Raw genomic sequence first — 21,091 nt, 5'->3', positions numbered from 1 at the left:
ATTGTTTCTCATGATCGTCTCACTGTTTATCCCCAGTCCATCCTTTTATAGTCCTTGGAATTGGAATCAAAGTGATTTTTCTGCTGGTGCTTACACCGTTTATCATCTGGACTTGGTAGGTGACACAGAACAGCCGTCATTTTAAGCTAGCTATGGTTGTTTCCCTGACACGGGATTGTGGGAAAATAGTTGAGTTCATAGGAGCCTCTTGTTTTGTTGTTAAAGGAAGCGCCGGTCTCATTCTGACGCCAACAAAGAGGTGAGAAGAGGGACAGGGTGTTTTGTAATAAATAAATAAATAAATAAATAAATAATAACTAAACTAAACTACTGATGGTATCTAAACTACTCTTCTTATTTTTCAGAATAACAGCAATGATTATGAAAACGTGATTATTGGGTGAAATAAAGGTGCTCCAAAACCCTTGAGGTGAGCAAGGAACCAAAGCAGAGGAATCGTTGGTATTGCCCAGTTCTGACACAAAATGCCTCCTGAGGTTTAATTAAGCTACATGAATGATCAGCAGTGTGACAGACTGGCGACCTGTCCAGGGTGAACCTCGCCTCTCGCCCGGTGAACGCTGGAGAGAGGCACCAGCAACCACCACGACCCCATGAGGGAAGAAGCGGGTCAGAAGATGGATGGATGGATGGAATGATCAGCTGTGTTAAAGTGCTTCTTCTTTTTTTTTAGAGTAAGACTAAAGTGAGTTTGAATGTTGAAGGGATATTTTCTGTTTCAAACAGTATGGATTGTCTAGATACAAGTTAGTTATTTCTATTACGGATGTCAATATTGGTTTGTATTACATTCGGTGGCAGCCACTGTGCAGTACACCGTTGCTATAATCACTGTGATTGTGTAAACTAGTCAAGACTGCCACCTTGAGTATGAATTGAACGTCTTCCTGTTCAGGCGAATGTAAAAACCTTCTTTTACTTTCACTGTATGAATTATTTTGAGTTTTTCATACAATTCAATCAGGAAATCCTTTTTAATGGTCTGGATTAGACTGGTTAACCCGGCTTGCATTTTGATGTTGAGTCCCTGTTAAATCAACACAGGTAGTTGCGCGGGATAACCGTTGAATTTTGTTTTGATTTTGCAAATCTAATCGACATTGAAACAGCAACGTCATTTCTCATCTCAACTTTTTGGCGTTCGAGGTTGTTTTGACGTTAAATGAATGTTTTATTTCAACGTTGAAACGTTTAAGGTCAGACAAAGTCCAGCTGCAAAGGTTTATTTTTCATAAGTCTGTTTGTAATAATAACTGAAATATCCTTTAGTCTGACTGGTAATTCAAAGTGCCTTTAACAGCTTAATACATTTAATGCTCATGAGAGAGTATCAGAACCCTCACCCTCTTTGTTGTCCATGTTTTGAATGTATTTGACATGTTGTGCTATGTAATAAAATGTATTTTCTTTTTTTACGAGTTTGTGTGTCAAAGTCAAATTTATTTATAAAGCACATTTAAAAACAACAGGCTGTTACAAAAATGCTGAACAAAATAAAAACAGTAAGATGAAATAAAAAATAAAACACGATACAGTTGACACAGCGTCTTCTGGGGAGAACGCACACATTAAACACAAAGTTTATGCCAATGTTAATTCGGCTAGACATTCAAATCTTACCTACTCCACAGAATAATAAATACTTTCCATGACAAACAAATCAGATTGCAAAGTTTCAAAAAAAAAGAAATTATTGAATGTGAAGTGTCTGTTTTTGCAGGAAGAAATAAAAACGCTGTAAAGAAAAAGCATCATACCAAATAAACATTATTTTCCTGTAATGGTGTAAGCTTGATGTTCTTATTATCGCTTCATTTATACAAAAAAACTGATTACTTCACATTTTCTGTCTTGGTTGAAGAGGCCATTTCCAAAAATAAACTGATGAGGATAAGAACTGATCGCCGAGGGCATCCAGTAACTGGTTGTGCCGGATACAGAGTCACTGTCCTCCTGGTTTTTATCCTCCCCCCCTCCACTCTTCTTTAGGCCTTGGTGAGTATCTACCATGACCCAAAGTTTACACTGATCTCACTGACCGGAGCCCTAATGGGGTTGTGCTGACTGTATTTCCTGTCTTCATGATTACATTAACCATGGGACATCTTTTATTAAGAAGGAACTTCTAGGCGGCACAGACCTTGTTAGAAAACTATCAAAGGCGTAAACGACTGCGGATGTCATCTGTGGTCTGCGTCTGTAATGATCTGTGGTGCATGTCCAGTATTCAAATTCACGTTTACCCATCACTGGGAGGAGGAAAACTACTATAACAATGTAACTGCACCAAACACAGGTTTATTATTTTCTTGCAATTTATGTGCCCCTACTGACTAAAGAAAAGGTTAGCACCCATACAGTAAAACCCAGAAATGATTCAGTTTGCAAGGAACTGGCAGGTGTAAATAAGGGAACCAGGCAGTCTACAGAGTCTCACAGTCGGTTCACACAGTGAGTGCTTTTTAGATTTTTAAGAGGCAGCATGGTTGGTTGCACACCGACAGGAGTGGACAATTTATTGTTTGGATTTGTGACACTTTTAGGCCTCTGCAGGCGAATGTCATCTGGAGCCTATTTTTAAAAAAAAAAAACAAAAAAAACAAAACAGGTTATACTTTGTAACTGCAGGAAAGTGGTACATGGCGACACAATGTGTTGGTCCTCTCATGTTAGCTCTTTACATATTTAGTATACAAAATAAAAACAGTCCTGGTTTAACTCTGAGTCCTCAAGGTTCTGTGGCCGTTGTCCCAGTCAGGACATATGACTGACCTCTGGCTGTCTTTCTCCTGAAAGCGGAACAACAACAAGATTTATGTTGCAAGTTCTCAAAACCTCAAAGGCAATCGTTTTAGCATATTGTATACTTTTCCTTTATTGCATGACTTTTTTCAGACAAATTGTTTTTCTGCAGTAAACAAGTCTTTTGGTCATATATGCACAACTTTGGATACACCCCACTTTTATACACAATTTGATGTAGATGGGTCACCCAGACAACAACTACTGAACTTTGTATGAATATGACATTGCATTATTTATGATGCTTATCTGACGCATGGCAGCAGTAGTCCCAATCCTGTTTCTGTGAAGGTGTTTGAAACGGACAATGACTGCAAAAATAGCAAAGGCCTCACCTTGTCAGTAGAAAGGCAACTATGGCAACAATAACAAGCAGGATGCCAGCAGTTACTCCAATCAGCACCATTTTGCTTCCTAAAGAGTCCGATGAAGTTGTTGCTGTGGAGGACAGGGGATTAAAGCAAACACAACGTTTAGATACATATACAGAGCGTTGCAAAGGTATTCACACCCTTGAACACTGTGAGATTTTACCACATTACAACCAGAAATGTAAATGTCTTTTGGGGGATTTTAGGAGACCAAGACCAACACAAAATAGTGCAAGCTTGTGAAGCGTAAGAAAAATGATCCATAGATCCCCATTTTTTAACCTTATAGCTACTCTAATTACAGCTGCCAGTCCTTTGAGGTATGTTTCCATCATCTGTGCCTGTCAAGAGACTCAGATTTTTGCTAATTCTTCTTTATAATGAACGAAGCTCAAACTCTGCAAGACTGAATAAATGGAATGTTTTGAAATTTTGTCACAGCTTATCACTTGGATTTAGGCTCACATCTGAACAAGCTTTAATCTGAGCTATCCATTGTAGTTTTAACTGTGTGTTCAGGATGATCACCAACAATGCCTTATGTATGTAGTATCCATAAATGTTTTACTAAAACATATTTTCAATACACCCTATGCCTCATAACAGAGAACCTAAAAGTAAGTTCCTTGAAAATGAGCTCAAGGCTCTTCATTCACCAACCTCTGGGATCGACCAGAGTCATGCTGTTAGTCTGAGATCCACATCTGTTGCGTGCGACACAGCAGTGCTGTCCGTACTCCTCGGTGGTGATGTTGGCCGTGCTGAATGTTTGGCCTCCTCCTGTTAATGTAGCCGGCGTTTGTCTTCCTCGATGAAAGCTTTTGTCTGCTGGCAGACATGCTGCACCCTGGTACCAGACGAAGGTGTGCACCGGTGGGTTAGCCTCACTGCTGCAGGTCAGACTCACAGGATGATCCTCCTCTGCTCCCCTGGTGATGACTGTGTTTCGAGGTGGGTCTAGAGAAGGTTTATATCAAAGGCGATTAACTTCACACCAAATATTACAATTTTCTTTTAAAAAATGATTAGAAGTCAATTGTCATTTTTAGATATTAGATAGATGAAAACATATATCATAAAACATTTTTCAGTATAAAGATAACATTTACATATTTTAGTGTTACGTTTTACTTACATTGCACATCGATTGTAAGAACTGTTGAGTTTTGCTTCTTATCTCCAGTCTGCACTTGGCAGTAGTAGCTGCCAGACTGAGCAGATGTAACTCCATGGATATGCCACACCTGGCCAACCTGTACAACCCTGCTATCTGTGCTCCTGTACCATCTGAAGTGACTTTGTGAAGTGGCTGCTGGGGTGCAGCAGGCCAGGCTTAAAGCTGCACCCTCAGGGACGACACGGGACGGACCTGCTGAGACCGCGACCGCTCTGGAGGATTCTGGTGAAAATAAGGGAGCGGAAAGGAAATTACATGAAGAGTTACGTTTTTCAGGGCCTTAACCAAATGACTTCAAAGATATCGAGTAAATTAATGAGGTTACATTTCTTCCTGTGCATCTTTCTATTTTCAAGTCATTTACCCTATCTGGTGAAAGAAATTAAATTTATATTATGACGTCAAGCCATTTTCATAATCAATGCATTGTAAATCGATACTGATATAAATTACTCAAACAGGACTGCAATAAAAAGTAAATGCTTTATTCAACAATATCAATGAACATATGTCAGTTTGAAAAGTTGTCTTTTTCTGTAGTCATGACAGAATATTTAAGACTAAGAAATGTCCCCAGTGTCAGCCTATTTTCAGAATTACACGTTTGTTTTAAACAGATTGAATATTGGTTGCCATTGCAGCAGAGGTGTAGACTCGAGTCATGTGCCTTGGACTCCAGATTTAGCCACATTTGACTTGATAGAATACCGAACAGTTTCTGGGGACTTGACTTGGACTTGTAAACTATGAATTTCCAGCCAATTTTTACTAGCGTTCAGATCTACACAATATTCAGTCAAGTTGCAGAAACAAAATACAGAAAAGTACAAGAAGACATACGGTAATGTTGGATACCAGTCACAGTCTTTTCCTTTGGCTTGTATAATAAACAAGGTGGTCAAAATGAAATGGATTGCAAAAATGTGAAGCAAAAATCTACAGAAAGAAAGAAACAATATCCACCTTCCATCAAGAAGTTTAGATAAAAGTGTTGCCCGCTCTCACCCTTAAACCACAGAAAACAGACAGAAGGGCTTTGGAATAAGATAGTTAACTCTGAAGCTCTGAAGCAGGCAAATGTGCATTATTAAGAATCAGAACCAGAATCAGAACAAGCTTAATTGCCAAGAGGTATTTTACACGTACAAGGAATTTGCTTTGTTGATAGGGCGCATAGACAAACATACAGTTGACGTAAGTAAATGCTGTACTGAAGTTACTCTCCGATTTAGCAGCTATCTGTACATACAGTCACTTTAAAGTTACAGAGAATATTTTTTTTTGTTTTAGATTTTTTTTACTTAAATAAAAGACTTGAAGACAGCAACTTAAAATCTGTAATTATTTCATCAGTTCCTTCAAGACAAAACCCTGTCTGCAGTCCCTGTGACGTCGTTCCCTGTTCCTGCGCTGCCTGGTAATCACGGTTTAAGTGGAGTCGCTTCATCTGCTAGGTGCACTATTTATTCCAAGCTCTCCTAGAGTGTCACTGTCAGATTCTTGAAAGCCACCAGGTGAGTAAACCATCCAGCCTTCCTTGAATGCCTGCCTGATATCAACCTGTTTTGTTCCTGTTGGATTCTCCTGTTGGCCTCTGTATCTGGACCTCCACTACCTGAACCATCTCTCGACCCTAGCCTGCCTGCGTGCCTCTGCCCCTCTGCATGGATAACTCTGCCTCCTGTGAACGACCCAAAGCCTGGACCCCAGATTTGTCTCCTTTCTCTGTCCCTGTCTGGAAATCTCTGCCTGGAGTGAGACTCCCGTTTTTGATTCTCTCGCCTGGATTCCAGATTTGCCTCTGCTCTACGGAAAACTTAGCCAAGTCAACCTGTGTATGACACAAGCCTGGACATCGGATTCCCCTTCTGCCTCTGTCCCTCAAGCGGACTTTGTGAGGCGGATCAGTCAGTGATCCGTTTCACCCAGTCGCTCAGAACCGCTGCAACCTGCCGGATCCTGATAGGGTTAGTGGCTTTTATTCAGTGTTCTCACATCTCCACTGAGTTATTCTCGGGCTCTAACCCTGTCCTCTCCCTCACAGCGGTTCTAGAGATCGCTTCTGTCAGTTCCAGCAACACCAGTTCCTTTGATAAACATTTTCAAACGTTCATTTCTGTGTTGGCCGAATTATTGGGTCTCCAGATTCTGTTGTCACATTCAGATAATATTTATACTAAAATGCAATATCAGCACATATTTTTTATATGCTGGTTGTTCTGGCAAAGAAATACACCTTTTAAGAAGCATCTGTGTATTTAAAAAAAGCATTTATTACTACTCTGTAATTAAATTTAACAGTTTGTAAAATGACTGGTTTTACAAGCCAGGATTCAAGTTTAGGGCTTTATAATTGACCGGCACATCTTGCCTTTGATCTTGAGTTGAGGCTTTGTGTGCCTTGATTTGACCGGAAAGAGTTGAAACCTACTTGTGCTTTGCAAGAACAATGATTAGGTCCCACCTATATGCAGAGCACAGGTAACACTTGAGCACAATATTACAGGACCAACAAGGAGATAGAACAACATGAGAGACCAGGAAACCACAGCAGTGTTAATAACAGATGTATCTGTTTTTACTGTACTTAGACAGGTATGAATCTGTTGTTTAAAAAAGGAACGGTCCGTCCCAAAATGAGCTGACTCATTTTGTGTCTAGAAAAGAGCTGATCTGCTGCGGTTTCAGTTTTAAAACCTTTAAAATGCGCTAGCTCATATGGTTTCACAAGATTTGTTTCAACAATTATTAAAACAAACAGTATGACTTGTTATCAACTTTGGCTTTTTTCTTTCACATTATGTAAGACCATGGGTCTTTTATTTTGTTATATTTATGTCAGACTGATCACTGCTAAGTTTCAGTTCTGCTTCCTGCAGAAAGCACAAGGAGTCAAGCTATAGCTTGCAAAAAAGGAAACGATTACTTGTAAACACAAGGCTACTTGGTTTGAAAATATTTTAGACATAAAAAAATCAAGAAACAATGTTTATTCAATATTGGTGAGTTGATGACAAACCAAACATACTACAGAGCTGTTGTGGTATTAGCCTACAATGACTGAAGAATAGCCACTGAATAAAAACTTAAAGGGGACATATTGTGCTTTTTAAGTCTTCCTTTTTACATTTAAAGACAGACCTAGACAGACTACATTCACAGTTTCTACTCTCTTAGAGACTCCAAGTACACAATAAAAATAGTATTTAAATGCAAAAAAATTGGATTTTGCATATGTCCCTTTAACATGCCTATGTATGTAAATAGACTGGAATCTTTTCCACTGTGCAATATTTATTCACTCTGGTTACTCATCAACTCGTTTCCTTAGAGCTAATTTTAGATTAAACTGGTTTGTTCTTTTTCTTGTTCTTTTTCATTGCTAATAATTGTGTGTAACTGTCTGTGTGTTTGCCACTGTCACAACCAAATTTCCCCACTGCAGGACAATAAGGGAATTCTGATCTTATCTATTAGATTGGGGGAAAAAAAGGACAAACAGGTGCACGAGACCACGTTGAAATAGATGCTAGATAGAAAAAAAACCTTGTGATACTTTGCCATGTGAAAATGCTTTAGAATGAATAATAATTTTAAAAACAATACAGTTAAATGTGTTTATTTCCTGGTGTAAATAAAACAAAGTGGAAAGTATATCCTTACCTGCCACTAGGAGTTGTATTCCAGTCTGCGGAGGCATCTTCTCCGTTGTGTGGTTGGTAATGAGGTAAAACACGTAGGTTCCACTGTCTGACTCTGTGAGATTGGAAATCCTCAGAGAGCAGTTCTTGGTTCCTGGTTGTCCCACGTACTGTACCCGGTTCTGATAAGATGGGTCAGGGAAGATACCGGCACTGTGGAACACGTATCTGGCACAGACATACAGACAAACAAAGTTGGAAACTTTCGGATTTCTACTGAAAACTCTTGATTTTTTGTGTGTTTCTGTGACTATTATTATACTTCTCTGTAACGCAGCGGCTGTCTCCAAGACACCACATCTCTGACAGAACTTTGTACTCCTGTCCTTTTTCATTGCCTCCTGTCTTGTGAAGGAAAAACTTTTTAGATCTAAGAAAGCCGCACTAAACATCACCTGCTTGCATATGATGAGAAAAGTGTATTTTTTTCGGGTTTGTCAACCACCAACCAATGGCGACATCTATTTATTGCGACTGCGCAGAGGTTGCACAGAAGTGATCTCCATTACAAGATCTCCGGCTACCAGAAACAATGGCCTCTTTATTATACCTGCGCAGAGACTCTCCCATCTGCCTTGAATTCATCAGAGCTATGCGGGTAGTCATAGGAACAAGGCAGGACTACTGAGGAACCAACCACAGCACAAACGGGACCGGAGGGGAGAAGGACTAACCAATCACCAGCCAGAATACCTGCGCCAGGAAGAATTGGTTTTGAATTACGAACAAAAAAGAGAGAGAAAGCAGGAGTTAATCACCAAGCTTGGACAGTCCCATATGGAAACGTTGAAACAGTCCGTGTGGATGTCCTGTGATAATGCTGGGACACAGTAGACACGTTCTTACCTCTCATACAGAGAACGAGAAGAAAGATGTAGCTTTGATGATGATGATGATGATAGTGATGATGTGCCATGACTCCACTGTTGACGTTCTCCCCCTGCTTGTAGCTTCGCCTGTCCTTTCCTCTGTTGTTTTCTGTGGCTCTTCTCTGTCAGTGTCTTTTGCTGTTGTGTGCAAATAGGTTTAGGCTCTCTAGCTTCCCCTTTATTTTGTCTAACAACGAGGAACTTGGCTGGTAGCAATGCTTTCATGTCATTGGAAGGAAATTGCGGACAAGTTTTTTTTTCTTCTTCTTCTTCTTCTTGTAAACTGCTCCTATCTGAGTGTATATAGGAGGCGGCACACCTGTTAAGGTAGATAGGTGAAAACTCGCGGAAATGTGCTTAATTAGGCAAACGTTTTCAGGTGGGACACAGTGTCCATCAGCAGGGCTCGGTCACTGCAGAGGGAGAGCTCTCGTGCCCACCTCTCGTCCACTCAGGGGCGTTGACGTCACTCGCGCCCCTCTCGTGCGCAGCTGAGCGCGCACAGACGGAGCAGACGGCAAAGACCAGAAGAAGCTTAACTTCACTTAAAAGTCATAAAGAAAAACCTCCAGAACTTAGTTTTAATTACCCCACTTCTCCAAATGTTGTTCTCCTTACAACTAGAAGCGGGGGCTGGTGGTTTTGGTTGATGCGAACTGGTGAAACTTTGGCAGGAAACGTTGCTACACTTTTTTTTTTCTCCGGGGTCAGTAACCTGTGAAGAGAGGAAAAGAGAGGATTTAGGGAAAGAAACAGGATTTACCCGCGGTGGGGCTTCAGCAGAATTATCCGGGCGTAAAAAAAAGCTTGTTTTTCGCCTATTGTCGTTTTTCAAACGGAACTTTCAAAGGACAATTTTCATTTGCTTCAAAAGAGAAAGAAGAAAAACAACAAAAACTCCACCTGCTGTAAAGGAATACAGGTGAGTCGCCGTGAAGAAAGAAAAAAAACCCCGCTAAATTGGTTTTTAAACCATGTTGTTTTATTTTACTACAATGTAATTACTTGCTATCAAGTTAATGGTCGTCAAATTAAAAAGATTATAACCTTGAACGGTTATTCTGAGTAAAAGCAACTCTAACCTTTTTAACATGTTCTTTCCTGAGGACAATGGATATAACATGTAGCGTACTTGATGTTGCTTAATGTGTAACTAATTTAATATTATATATATATATATATATATATATATATATATATATATATATATATATATATATATATATATATATATATATATATATATATATATATATATATATATCGCCAGTAATATTTAGACAGAAGTCTCTTTGTAAGTTCCAGAGACAGAATATGTTTTTTGGAACTGTCAACAAACTGGCTGGATGTTTGACCATTCCTCTGCAGATTTGGTGGGGGTCATTTAAATCTGTTGGTTTCCTGCCACAGACCTCACTTTTAGTCACATTTCATACCTGTTCAACGGGGTCGAGGCTATCCCTTCGAAATCGTGTTTCATGCGCATTTGGGATTATTGAGGTTTTGGAAAAGCGCCAAGCTGTCCATTTGAGATGAAGTACCTGTGGTTGATGCCTCTGTTGGCGTAGAGCAATCGACTAGTTCCTGGTAGCAAATCAGACCCTCAGCATCATACTTCCACCACCATGCGGGACAGTTAGCACAGTGTTACTAGCTTTGTAAGATGTCTAAACTCCTAGAAACACATTTGTTGTCATTTTTGACACGTATCTTAACTTTGTCTTCGCTGACTATAAAACATTTCTCCAGAAGCCATTTTGGTTTGACCGATTTTAGATCGGAGGCTTCTTTCTTGGTCGACACTCTGTCTGTCGAGGTTGATGTTTAACATGATTAGCTGCTGTTTCCAGCACCTTCTAGGTTATGACAGGCTCAGTGGTTCCTGGGTTGTTCTTAAACATCCTCACCAATTTTTCTTCAATGGAGACGACATTTTGGGTCAGAAGAGTGAAACTTGGACACAGTTATGTGTTCCTGCAGGAAAAAAGGATTCCAAACACACACCCAAACTTACTTTGAAATCGATAGAAACGGCCGGCATTACGCTTTCGGAACGGCCGGAGTGGAGCAGGAAATCTGCAAATTTAAATCTTCTCTACAATTTCTGATAGGAAGAGTTGTCAAATATCGAGCGCGAATGAATGGAAGTAGAATGCTGACGGCTATACAAACCACGTGTCAGAGGTGTAACCAGGAAAGTGGTATGCATCCAACTATTAATAAGGGAGTATTTATGCATTCAAGACTGTGTGTGAAAATCCACATTAAATTCAAACTTGTGCAACTACTTCATGTTCGTAAAACTGATCGAAGCTCTATATTGTTATTTTACAGTCAAGGCGGGTAAAAAAACGTCTCTAATAAATCACTGTGAGCTCAAAACTATTGACATAGTCATTTATATGAGAAGTTCTATCCACTCCATGATTGAGTGATAAATAATGAATATTGAGTATTTTTTTGTATGTCTTTTGATTCACTTTCTTGTAGAAAATAAAGCGAGTTTAGGTTAGTAGTTTGTATAGAAGAACAGTTTACTGCACAATCTATCCCCCATTTACTAAGGTTATTTTACATGAGATTGTAACAGGGTGTTTGTGCAAAATATTTCTGATAATGTGACACTTAAACTAAAATTAGATGTTTTCTTTCATTTTGTTAAACGAGTTACAACCTTAGTATCACCTTATTAGAGCATTATCATTATTATTATTGCATGCATTGAATGCATTTTGCAATGGAAAATAAAGATTATAAAAATTGTACATTTATTAATATGCAATTTTTGTGACATCTATCGGTTTATGTGTCCATTTAGCAGATGTTTATTGATTAAATGTTTTGTGACTCCTTTCATGGGGAATGTTTTCTACACATCACCAGGCAAAAGGTACTGGCAGGAGCTCAGAGCACCTGCCCGGCGCAGTTACTGAGAGAGGAAGGGAAGTGGGAAACCACTCTCATCATTGTCTTCTGCTGCCTTCTGCTTCCTCCTGCGTACCCATGTATGCTGAGAAAGTTGTGACAGAGGGGAAGATGGGTGAGTGCCCAGGTTAAACACACCCTTGTTTTTGTTCTCTTCTCCCACCTAACACACACACACGCTCGTGCCTACAACGACACAATACCGCACACATACATGCACAGATGAAAATGCCGGAGAGGTCATGCTGTTTTCTGGATTTGTGTACCGACATCAGTCCACTTCACAGTTAAAGATTAACTGGCCTGTTCAAAAACTGCTTTGCTGTCTTTTTGATGTTCCCTGGATTTATTTATAACGTTTGTTTTTCGGCTGGAACAGCATATAGTTAGCCTGATGTAATATTTGTCTCACTTGGTGGGCTTTAATCCAGATAGATACAATATCATTGGAGCTGGAGTCACAAATAATGATAAACACGTTTAGGGAAAAAGCCACATGCAATATTTAAAACGGTAGAAACGAGAATAATGTATTGCGAAGGTTTTAAACGTGCCTTCCACAATTTATTTGTTGAATTAAACTTCCCTTTTATCATCTTCACAAGCTAACCTTTGTCGTTTTAAAATAAAAATGAACAGTAAAGCTGTATTTTATGACCAGGCTCTTTTAAAACACCAGGTTTCTGAATGCCCATCAAACAAAGGTCTTGGACACTTTGCCACCAATGCAAGCAGAAGTCATGGATGTTTCAGCCTTTAAACAAAACCAACGGAGGGTTCTTAAACATTTATGTTTCTTTAGCGCAGGTAGAAGGAAACAACACAAGTAGTCCTTTGCCTCAAGCTGCTGCTTTGTGCTTGAAGCCGTTGGAAAGGTTTCTAGTCATATCCCCAAGACTGCAAAAGCATTGACAGTAAAACAATAAGAATAACATTTTCTAAAGCTGACAATGTCTTCCCTGCTTATAAAATCACAACAGCCTGGATGCTGGGTGCATTGTGTGTTCAGGCTGCAAACTTTCAGTTCTTCACATGAATAATGTAGCACAGGAGATGTTTTCTTTGTTGGTGTGGGAGTCCATTTGTGACAAAAAACATGAGTACTGATACAACAACTAATGGTAATAATGATAATAATTACATTTACAAGTAGCAGCAGTGGACTTTACCAGAGTGGCACATTGCCTTTTATTTATTACTAAAGTCAAATGGTTTTTGGGGTTAGACAAACCAGTTTAATACAGAGTGTGCTTCAAGGTTTAAAGGGTTAGTTTGGATTTTTTTTTGTCAAGTGAGGTTCTGTGAAATTATCAGAAATATTTCCCTTATCTGTAGCAGAAAGACGTCATAACAGCGTGAGCTTGTTTGTCAGACATACTCTGCCTGTTTTAGCTGACCTCAGCAATTTAGCTCTACTCAAAATGAAAGAGTTATTGTCAGTGGGATATAGTGACATGGTAGTGGATACGAACAGTGACCAACTAACTAACTAACTAACTAACTAACTAACTAACTGACTGACTGACTGACTGACTGTTGTTATGACCAGACAGCCTCCATGTTTTTTTAGGAAGTTGTGTTGTTTGATGCTACCAGCTGAATCATTCCTCCACATCAACTACGACCCATCACGGTGCGCTAGCTTTGCTAAGAATGGATTAAACGTTTGGACTTTGTGTCGGTTGTTAGATGATGGCATGTTCTGGAGTTGTTTGAAAATGATCAAGACAGACCAACAATCAACTGGTTCACCAACCCGACCGATGAGGTGGATTGCTCCAGCGTACATCTGAATAACTTGTTACGGGGATGTATATTTGACATTCAGCAAGCTCACAGTCAAATGACATCTTTTTACAACTATTACTGATAATACCTTCACAACAAGTCACTTCAAAAATGAAAATAGCTCTTTAGGAATGTTGGTGTATTTGTTAAATGTCAGCTGTGCTTGACTGAAATTGATAAAATTGAGCACACTGATTAAGATCTGCTTGGAAATGTTCTCTTTCGGTTTTAGTGTCAGAGATGTGTGTTTACATACAAAATAATTGATACAACAAATTTCCCTTATCACCCACCGCCACTATACATATCAGGACTTCATTTATCATCTCTGCCCAGCATCATTGAAAACCGACAGAAGACCAAAACACAAAAGGAATCCGAAATTTGTGTCCTACTTTTTCCATACTGTAGCACAGTTTGAATATTTTGCAGTCTTATTACTCTGAAAGAGTTCACTGTCATGTATGGCAGCTATAGATGGAAACATGAGACCACTAAATGTATAGGAGGTACATATAAACATAAATATGTCTAATATCAAACTGCTGATACACTGAAAGCCAATGCCTCTTATGTAAATAAGGCAGATACTCCTCCACCTCAAAATTAAATGTCCTGAAATGGTTTTCCAGTGACTGGACAATATTTACAGTTTAACTCTATCTTCCAAATACATTCACAAAATTCACATAGTGTAGCTTACCTTTAGAGAGTATAGAAATGAAGTTCTCTGCACCCAAAGAAACCCTTCTACGTTTGTTTTCCAGCAGGTCTTCTCTGTCCTGGTGTGCGTGCTGTGATTTATTCTCTGTCTGAAAATGGCAGGCCGGACTTTTGGTTTTCTCAGCTTCTGTTGCACGACTGAGGGGCGTCCACCCAGGGTGCAGTGAATCATGTTATGTATAATTAGAGGAAAATAGTCTGGCTTAGGAGTGGCACACACTGCCTGGCTTATTTTTCGTTTGTTCTGAGCTAAGACCAAATGGGTTGCCTTTTATTTTTAGACTTAATCTGTGTTTACATCTTTCAGGACCTACTTATTCATTGTATGGGTGTGAGCAATCAGGGAAGCTCAGACGGGCACAGTAGCACATGGTTGTACTTATTTTTACTGTTGTTCCATGACAACTAGTAGAGGAATGACTCAGAGCTTCTGCTCTGACTTCATCTTGTGTGCATCTGTGGTCGGTTTTTGTTTGATCCCACTACTCCACACCCAGCCTTACCTTTGATTCCCCAGAGATTATATCTCAGTATTCAGTTTGAAAACTCTCTATAAAGTGTTTTCAAACTGAATACAAGTATTTCAAATATAAAAAAATATTTCCTTGTTAGTTTTAGAGTGGCATTAAAATCTGTTTCCCCGAGTAAATCTTAAGTTCTGTCTGAAGAATGCAAAGCAATACAGAAAATAGGGTGCAGTCATTTGCTATTAGCATCAGATGTACCAATAAACATATTGTTTGGGCATAGAGACATAAGTTGTTTTACATTTTGTTAGTCAAAGTAATGTATCAAAGCAGGTTGGTCTTATAATCTAGTTTGGAGACAACAAAATACACTGATTATGTTGCATGAGGAGAAGTCAGAACCGCTACGAGATCCTTCTTTACAACTACAGTCCAAACTATAGAGACTGGATGAACATCCTATCTTACTCATTTAAATCAGGGATTTAAATTGTTGAGTAAAAGTTGTAGACATCACAGTTTCAAAACCTATGACACACATACTGTGTTTGAAAGGAGATAACTACAATTGTAACACACTCCTGCTCAACCATTCTCGTTCCAACCTTCAGTTGTACTCTTTGCCGGCCAGTTGCCAGGTCCTTAGGTTAGCTTTAGGAAACATTTAACTAAGTAAGTGCCTTCTGAGCCCCTTTGCTTTCTTAAATCGGCACCAATGCTCAAAACCTTGACCGATGTTCACCCTCGCTTTGCTTCTATTTTTGGCTGTTTAATCTGAGAAATGTAACGCAGAGAATAAACCATTTCTCAGGGCTACCACAGAGCTACTAGGATCTGGCAACGCCTGAGCTTCACATCACATGTTTGAACATAATACTCCTAGTTGGTGCAGAATCCTTTTGTATCGATGTTGGCATCGTAACCAGAAGCAAATATTTATATATTCTGGCCCTGTCAAAATTTAAAACAATAGTTATTTATATTTATTTTTCAGTAAAATTAATACTTTCATTCTTCACTACTTTTGATGTTCTGTGGATGTTTAATTTTGGAAAAATTATCGTTTTGATGAAAAACTTGTTGTTAAAACCTTTAAGGTGTTGAAGCTTGGTACAAACAGTTTAAAAGCAATAAACTTGCTTGGGTGGATAAAGGTGTAACTTAGGTTTGTAACTTAGATAAATGCAGAGTGAGTAAGTTTGTAAGTTTTCAAAGTAATGACTTTAAAAAGGTCTTAAATTGTGTTACTTTTAACTGACTGAAACCTACAGGAACCCTGGAAAGGATTTTAAGATCAAAAGACAAGTAGTAGCTTTATGGCTCAAAACCACTTTGAGAATTTTGAAAGGTTTTTTTAAACCAATAGATATTTTGTTTTTCTTCAGAGAAAAATGAAGCTTCCATATATTTAAAGAAGTAAATGATTGTGACACATTTATGCGGTCCAAGCTGCTTCTTTTCAAACCAAAGTTAGACACTTCAATCGCATGCACTGATAATGACATTAGAGACTATCCTTTCTGAGAAACCACCGACGTAGCAAACATGTGACTCGTGATATGTGACAGAAATAACTGAAAATGTATATATGAGCTCTTTTTCTCAGTGTACCATAAACTACGGTAATAACTTCAGGGTGTAAAAAAAGTTTTCATTTTTGATTCAGCCTGACATTTTCTAAAGCATTAACATTGAATGCAGATGAAATAATTGATAACTCTTTTTGCAAATGTCCTACTCTTTATGTCTTCGCATATAACACAAATACATTTAAATTAGTTTGCCTTTCATACTTGAAGACCACAGGAAAGTATATTGCACTTTTACAACTCACAGTCTCCATTTTTCTTTTCATTATATAAAAACATACTGTTTGTATGTGTATTCCAAAATGTCTGTATGCTGTAACCTGTACATTTGCTGTAACTGAGTTCAGATTCTTTGATTGTGAATAATCATGGCCTAATAAAGAGGATTTTGGTTCTGGCAATCCCATTGACTTCATTCCATGATAGTTTCATGGCCTCTATGGTTGGAATGAAGAGAAACAAATCAATCTGTTCCTCTTGTTTGGTCTGTAAGACTCTGGAGGTCAATTAGCTCTACACTCAAAAAAATTCTCTGCAAAAGCAAAATTCCCTGCAAAAAAAATCAATAACAGAGCGGTGTGAGATTTGTCTGTGCGACTGTTGCAGGCTAACGAAAATAAGCCAAACTCCACTCCATTTACCTCTGTTTCTTAATATCAGATGAAACATATTCAATTCTCTGTACCCCGTGTTAAGAGCCAGGCAAACTTTGGCAAACAAGTTTTCTCTGCCATTCTCATCACCATTTTGACAAATTCACCCTCAGTAAAGGGTTCAAAATGCTTGTCAATCAGCTCACCTCATAACTCGCCTTTATGGCATTTTCATTTGATCACAGGCTTTTTTCTTTTTTTTTAAAGCACTGTCGTGCTGTTAAAACAGCTTCCAGTTGCTTCAATTTTTGCTGAAACAAGCAACAAGTCTCAGTAAATTAGGCTCAGTTCTTTTTCATTTCAGCCAAAAAAATACTGTCATTTCCACGGGTCCTGGCTATGGTGACCCTCACATACTTTTTTAATAAGAACTTTCAGGAATCTCACCATAACGTTAAGTTTTGGTCAAACTGTTTAATACATAGACTTGTTTAGTGATTGCACTTTGCACTATGTGTTCAACAAGGATTGTCCAACTCAATTTAAAGCTATTCTCTTAAAAAATATTCTTTTGAATAATAATTTGATTAGTGAAAAACAGTTATATTTCTTGTTTTAGATAGTCCTGGTTTACAAACATCTACAGGCCATTTTTGTTGTTTGTGGTTAATCATAATTATGGTTGAAGTATATTGCAATGTAAATTTTTGGTAAAAATGGTACAACCCTCCATGGAAGGTGGCGACCACAACGCTGTCATTACCTGTGAATTTATTTTATTTCTAAATGCTGTCAACTGTAAGAAAGGTGTGTTTGTAACTGCAAAATCCACGGGATATCAGCGCTGTGATTTTTCTGTACCTGCCCGGGTGAACGAGCTCTCCTCCGCACAGTCACCGCGTTTGAGCGATTACCAATTTATGGTAATAGCCTTCATATTGTCACCGCACCAGCCTTTTACTGAGGACTGACATTTTTTAATGAAATTCTTTGGAGAATTTACATATGCAGCAATATTAACTGCATTGAAATGGTTTTACAGTGAATGGCAACCTTTAAACAAGCTGTAAATAATAAATTCTTATCCTGATTCCTGAGAACATTTTGAGCACGTTTATTTCCCTTATTGCAATAACATGCAAGACTTTGCATGGTTTGAAAAGTTCATATATCATATGATAGCATTGTTTGTAACAGTGTATGATCTCTCAATCTACATTATGAAACAAGTGAAACCCATTATATAGATTAATTACAGTCTTGGTGTTTCAAGCATTACCTTTTGTAAAGTGACAATTTTCCACATAAATTCACCAATTACTAATTTACCATTAGAATTTTAAAAACACATCTAAATTCTTAGATAGTTACATCAGGATCAATAAAAACAAAATTTTAACACAGAATGTGGGGCTTAATGAATAGTATGTTTAATAATCTGCTTAAGGTCTTTGTTTCCAAAAGGCACTTTTAATTGGACAAACAAGCCCCTTGGAACGCTTATTGCAATCTGAATAACGGCAGGTTTTGTGTTCATACACTGAAAACAGAACAGGGGCACCTACCCCTTTAATTGTGGAGATTGGGCTAATGTTTAAATTCATTTTCGTCTCATATTTTTACCACTTTAAAATACTTCTGTTCTGTTTTATAAATCCCTGAAGGGCTTAGTACCTAAATACATCACATAGGACCTTATATGGTCAGGGGGTATCAAACCCTCCATGACCACTAAGGTCTTCTGGCCTCAGCTTTCTCTGCATACACCTAGAACCAGAACCCAACACGGAGAAGCGCATATTAGTTTCCTATGCTACTCCAATTATCTGGAACAACTTTCAGAAAAAACTGTAAAATGTCGCTGAAAAGAGTGAGAGTTCCTTTTAAATCAAAGATTTAAAAACCCATTTGTTTAGAATAAGTTTGTAGTCCAACTGTTTTTAATGTTTGCTTTTAGTTTTTTAGTTTTCCAGTTCTATTTTTGTTTCTACATTTTATTCCTACTTGCTTTTAGTTCTTGTCAAGAACGGGACAGAAGGACCCAGTATTCAGGCCGGGACAAGCAGATGATATTTAAAGGAAATTTATTAACGAAAAAACGATCAGACAGAACTTAATGGGGCATCTAGCCCAAACATGAACAACAATAGCTCAAAAAACCAAAATAGTCCAAAACTAGTGATGTTACGTGATGTGCCGAGGCTTCGAGGCGTGTGTCGAGTAATGGAGCGTGCGTTTCCTTAAAGCGCGTATCGAAGCTTGCTTCTTTTAGGGGAGGAGCCGAAAACGGTGACGGCCGAAGCCTCGCTGCCCGGCTGTACCACGTGACTGCTTTGGGAAGTGGCTCAGAGTTTGCCAGATGACCGTTTCATTCAAAACCAGTCATGGCTGCACGCTGGATCATAAAACAGTTCTGCTAACCAGATGCAGTTTAAAACGCCACTTGGTCTGTTTATAAGTTTCGTTTTTATTAATTCTGCATTTTTTAACCACATGCACCGTATTTCTGTGCCTCAGCGCTTGCTCCTCTCCCTCCCTCCTCCACGTGGTTCCGTGTGCACATGAAGCTCCAAGAAATGAACCCTTTCTCGAACCAGTTGGCTCAAGTGGTTCAATGCCTCATGAGGCTTCATCTCACCATCACTATCCAAAACTGATAAATGGTAAGACTAAATCAAAAACAGGAGAATCGGGGTCAGGCTGGCTCAGAACTCCAAAGGCTAATTGGGTCAGGTCTACAGGCAAACAGAGTACGGGGAATGCTGGACGAGACTCACCAATAGGCATGAAAAACAATGATCTGGCCGAGTGCAGGAGACCGAGGCAGGTATAAGTAGGGGAGTGAGCAGGTGAATTGAGTAGAAACTAATTACAGGAAAACAGGTGGAACTAATCAGAGGCAGGGAAGTGACTGACAGAACGGAACTGATAGGTTGGTGTCTGCTGATAGGGGAGTGACAACTGATTGGGTGAAAACAGGGAGGTGAACAGAACTAAAAGCTTGCAGAACCCTGACTGATAATATAAAATAAAGAACAAAAGCAAACCACAACAAAACTCAAACTATTCCATAAATCAAAACTTAAACAGAACCTAAACCTAAGACAGAATCGGTAAAATAGAAAGAAGTACAAAATAAACCAATAACAAATCATGACAACTCTGTTTTTCCCTGTATTTTATTCATGTAAAGCACTTTGCATTGTCTCTGTACTGAAATGTGCTATACAAATAAATTTGCCTTGCCTTGCCTTGGATACCACTGTTGGATTAACCCAGTGTTTCACAGTTTACTCTGCGTTAAAAGTAACACAAACTTTATTTTTCCCTTCACCTTGTTAGTGTCATGTTGAATGTGTAGAGATTTGTTCCAATATCACATTCTCTTTTTAGCTTACGTCTTCTGATCAAGCTTTATTAATCTACCTGTTATTGAATTTACCATAGAAAATCCAGTTTCTTAGTAGATTTTTAGTCATTTGATTTCAGTTTTTGCCGTTACTGGACAAAACTAAAGTCAAATTTCTTGCTTTTGCGCCCAACCTTGGCCAGTAAATCTGATTCTGACACACAAATACACACAAAGGCCATGGTGGTCTCAATCAAAGATAGACAAAAACAGCTTGTTCTGTGGAGTTAAGGAGGAGGAGTGTGGGGACAAAAGCAGGGGAGATAGAAAACTGAGAGAATATTTAGAACGAGGTGGGTGCACTCCTGCTATTAGAGTAAATACGTTGGGACCGAGGACGTGTGGAGGGAAGTCTGTGGCATTTCCAGCCAAACAGAATATCAACCACAGCACTAGAATGTCCTGCTGATAATAGGTGCCACTATCATTGATCAAATATACACCATGTTCCCTCCATTTTATTCCGTATTGTACGGGTTTCCTGTCAGCGTGTTCGCCATCTCTTTAGGACCACAGTGCAGCTTGATACTGTTACGATGGTGAATTATTGTTTGGAGAGAGGCCAAAGAGGAGACTGGAGGAAAGGGTGAATGGATCTGCAGAGGGAGGCGGGAGCAGTTTGAGTTTTATGAACGTACGGTGAATATAAATATGAT

The 21,091-nt window shown here is 38.8% G+C and overlaps 2 protein-coding genes and 1 long non-coding RNA gene across 4 annotated transcripts in view; 2 read left to right on the top strand and 1 right to left on the bottom strand.

The window, feature by feature from the left end:
• Nucleotides 1-33: 33 nt before the first annotated feature.
• LOC118558599 lies at nt 34-591 on the top strand. The gene is made up of 3 exons (XR_004928360.1): nt 34-115; nt 226-259; nt 366-591. It is a non-coding gene; the product is annotated as an uncharacterized LOC118558599 (long non-coding RNA).
• An 874-nt stretch (nt 592-1,465) lies between these two features.
• On the bottom strand, nt 1,466-9,087 carry LOC105923343 (sialoadhesin). Of its 2 annotated transcripts, none has more exons than XM_012859265.3 (8): nt 8,919-9,087; nt 8,623-8,765; nt 8,335-8,417; nt 8,035-8,240; nt 4,330-4,593; nt 3,855-4,151; nt 3,159-3,261; nt 1,466-2,810 (listed from the first exon to the last, which is right to left on the bottom strand). In XM_012859265.3, exons 1-8 carry the CDS (start codon nt 8,986-8,988, stop codon nt 2,750-2,752), a joined length of 1,227 nt encoding a protein of 408 aa, XP_012714719.2. In that variant the 5' UTR covers nt 8,989-9,087; the 3' UTR covers nt 1,466-2,749. The 2 variants fall into 2 exon arrangements, with proteins under 2 accessions (XP_012714719.2, XP_021170425.2); XM_021314750.2 differs by having other exon boundaries at nt 8,335-8,413.
• Nucleotides 9,088-9,651: 564 nt separating this feature from the next.
• LOC105923329 (serine protease hepsin) overlaps nt 9,652-21,091 on the top strand; it is a gene marked incomplete in the record, with an annotated part of 52,360 nt that continues 40,920 nt past the window's right edge. The window contains 1 exon segment of the mRNA XM_036129050.1: nt 9,652-9,849.

The sequence above is a fragment of the Fundulus heteroclitus genome, unplaced genomic scaffold (genome assembly GCF_011125445.2).
Source record: "Fundulus heteroclitus isolate FHET01 unplaced genomic scaffold, MU-UCD_Fhet_4.1 scaffold_132, whole genome shotgun sequence".
In the NCBI taxonomy this organism is placed as follows: domain Eukaryota; kingdom Metazoa; phylum Chordata; class Actinopteri; order Cyprinodontiformes; family Fundulidae; genus Fundulus; species Fundulus heteroclitus.
This window is presented reverse-complemented; position numbering and strand designations above follow the sequence as displayed.

Excerpts from the sequence above, each read along its gene's own strand:
- LOC105923343 (XM_012859265.3), bottom strand. The coding sequence starts at position 8,988 with ATGGCACATCATCACTATCATCATCATCATCATCAAAGCTACATCTTT. Across the intron at positions 8,241-8,334 it reads AGCCGCTGCGTTACAGAGAA|ATACGTGTTCCACAGTGCCG; the intron begins GTATAATAATAG and ends TGTCTGTGCCAG. Across the intron at positions 4,594-8,034 it reads AATACAACTCCTAGTGGCAG|AATCCTCCAGAGCGGTCGCG; the intron begins GTAAGGATATAC and ends TATTTTCACCAG.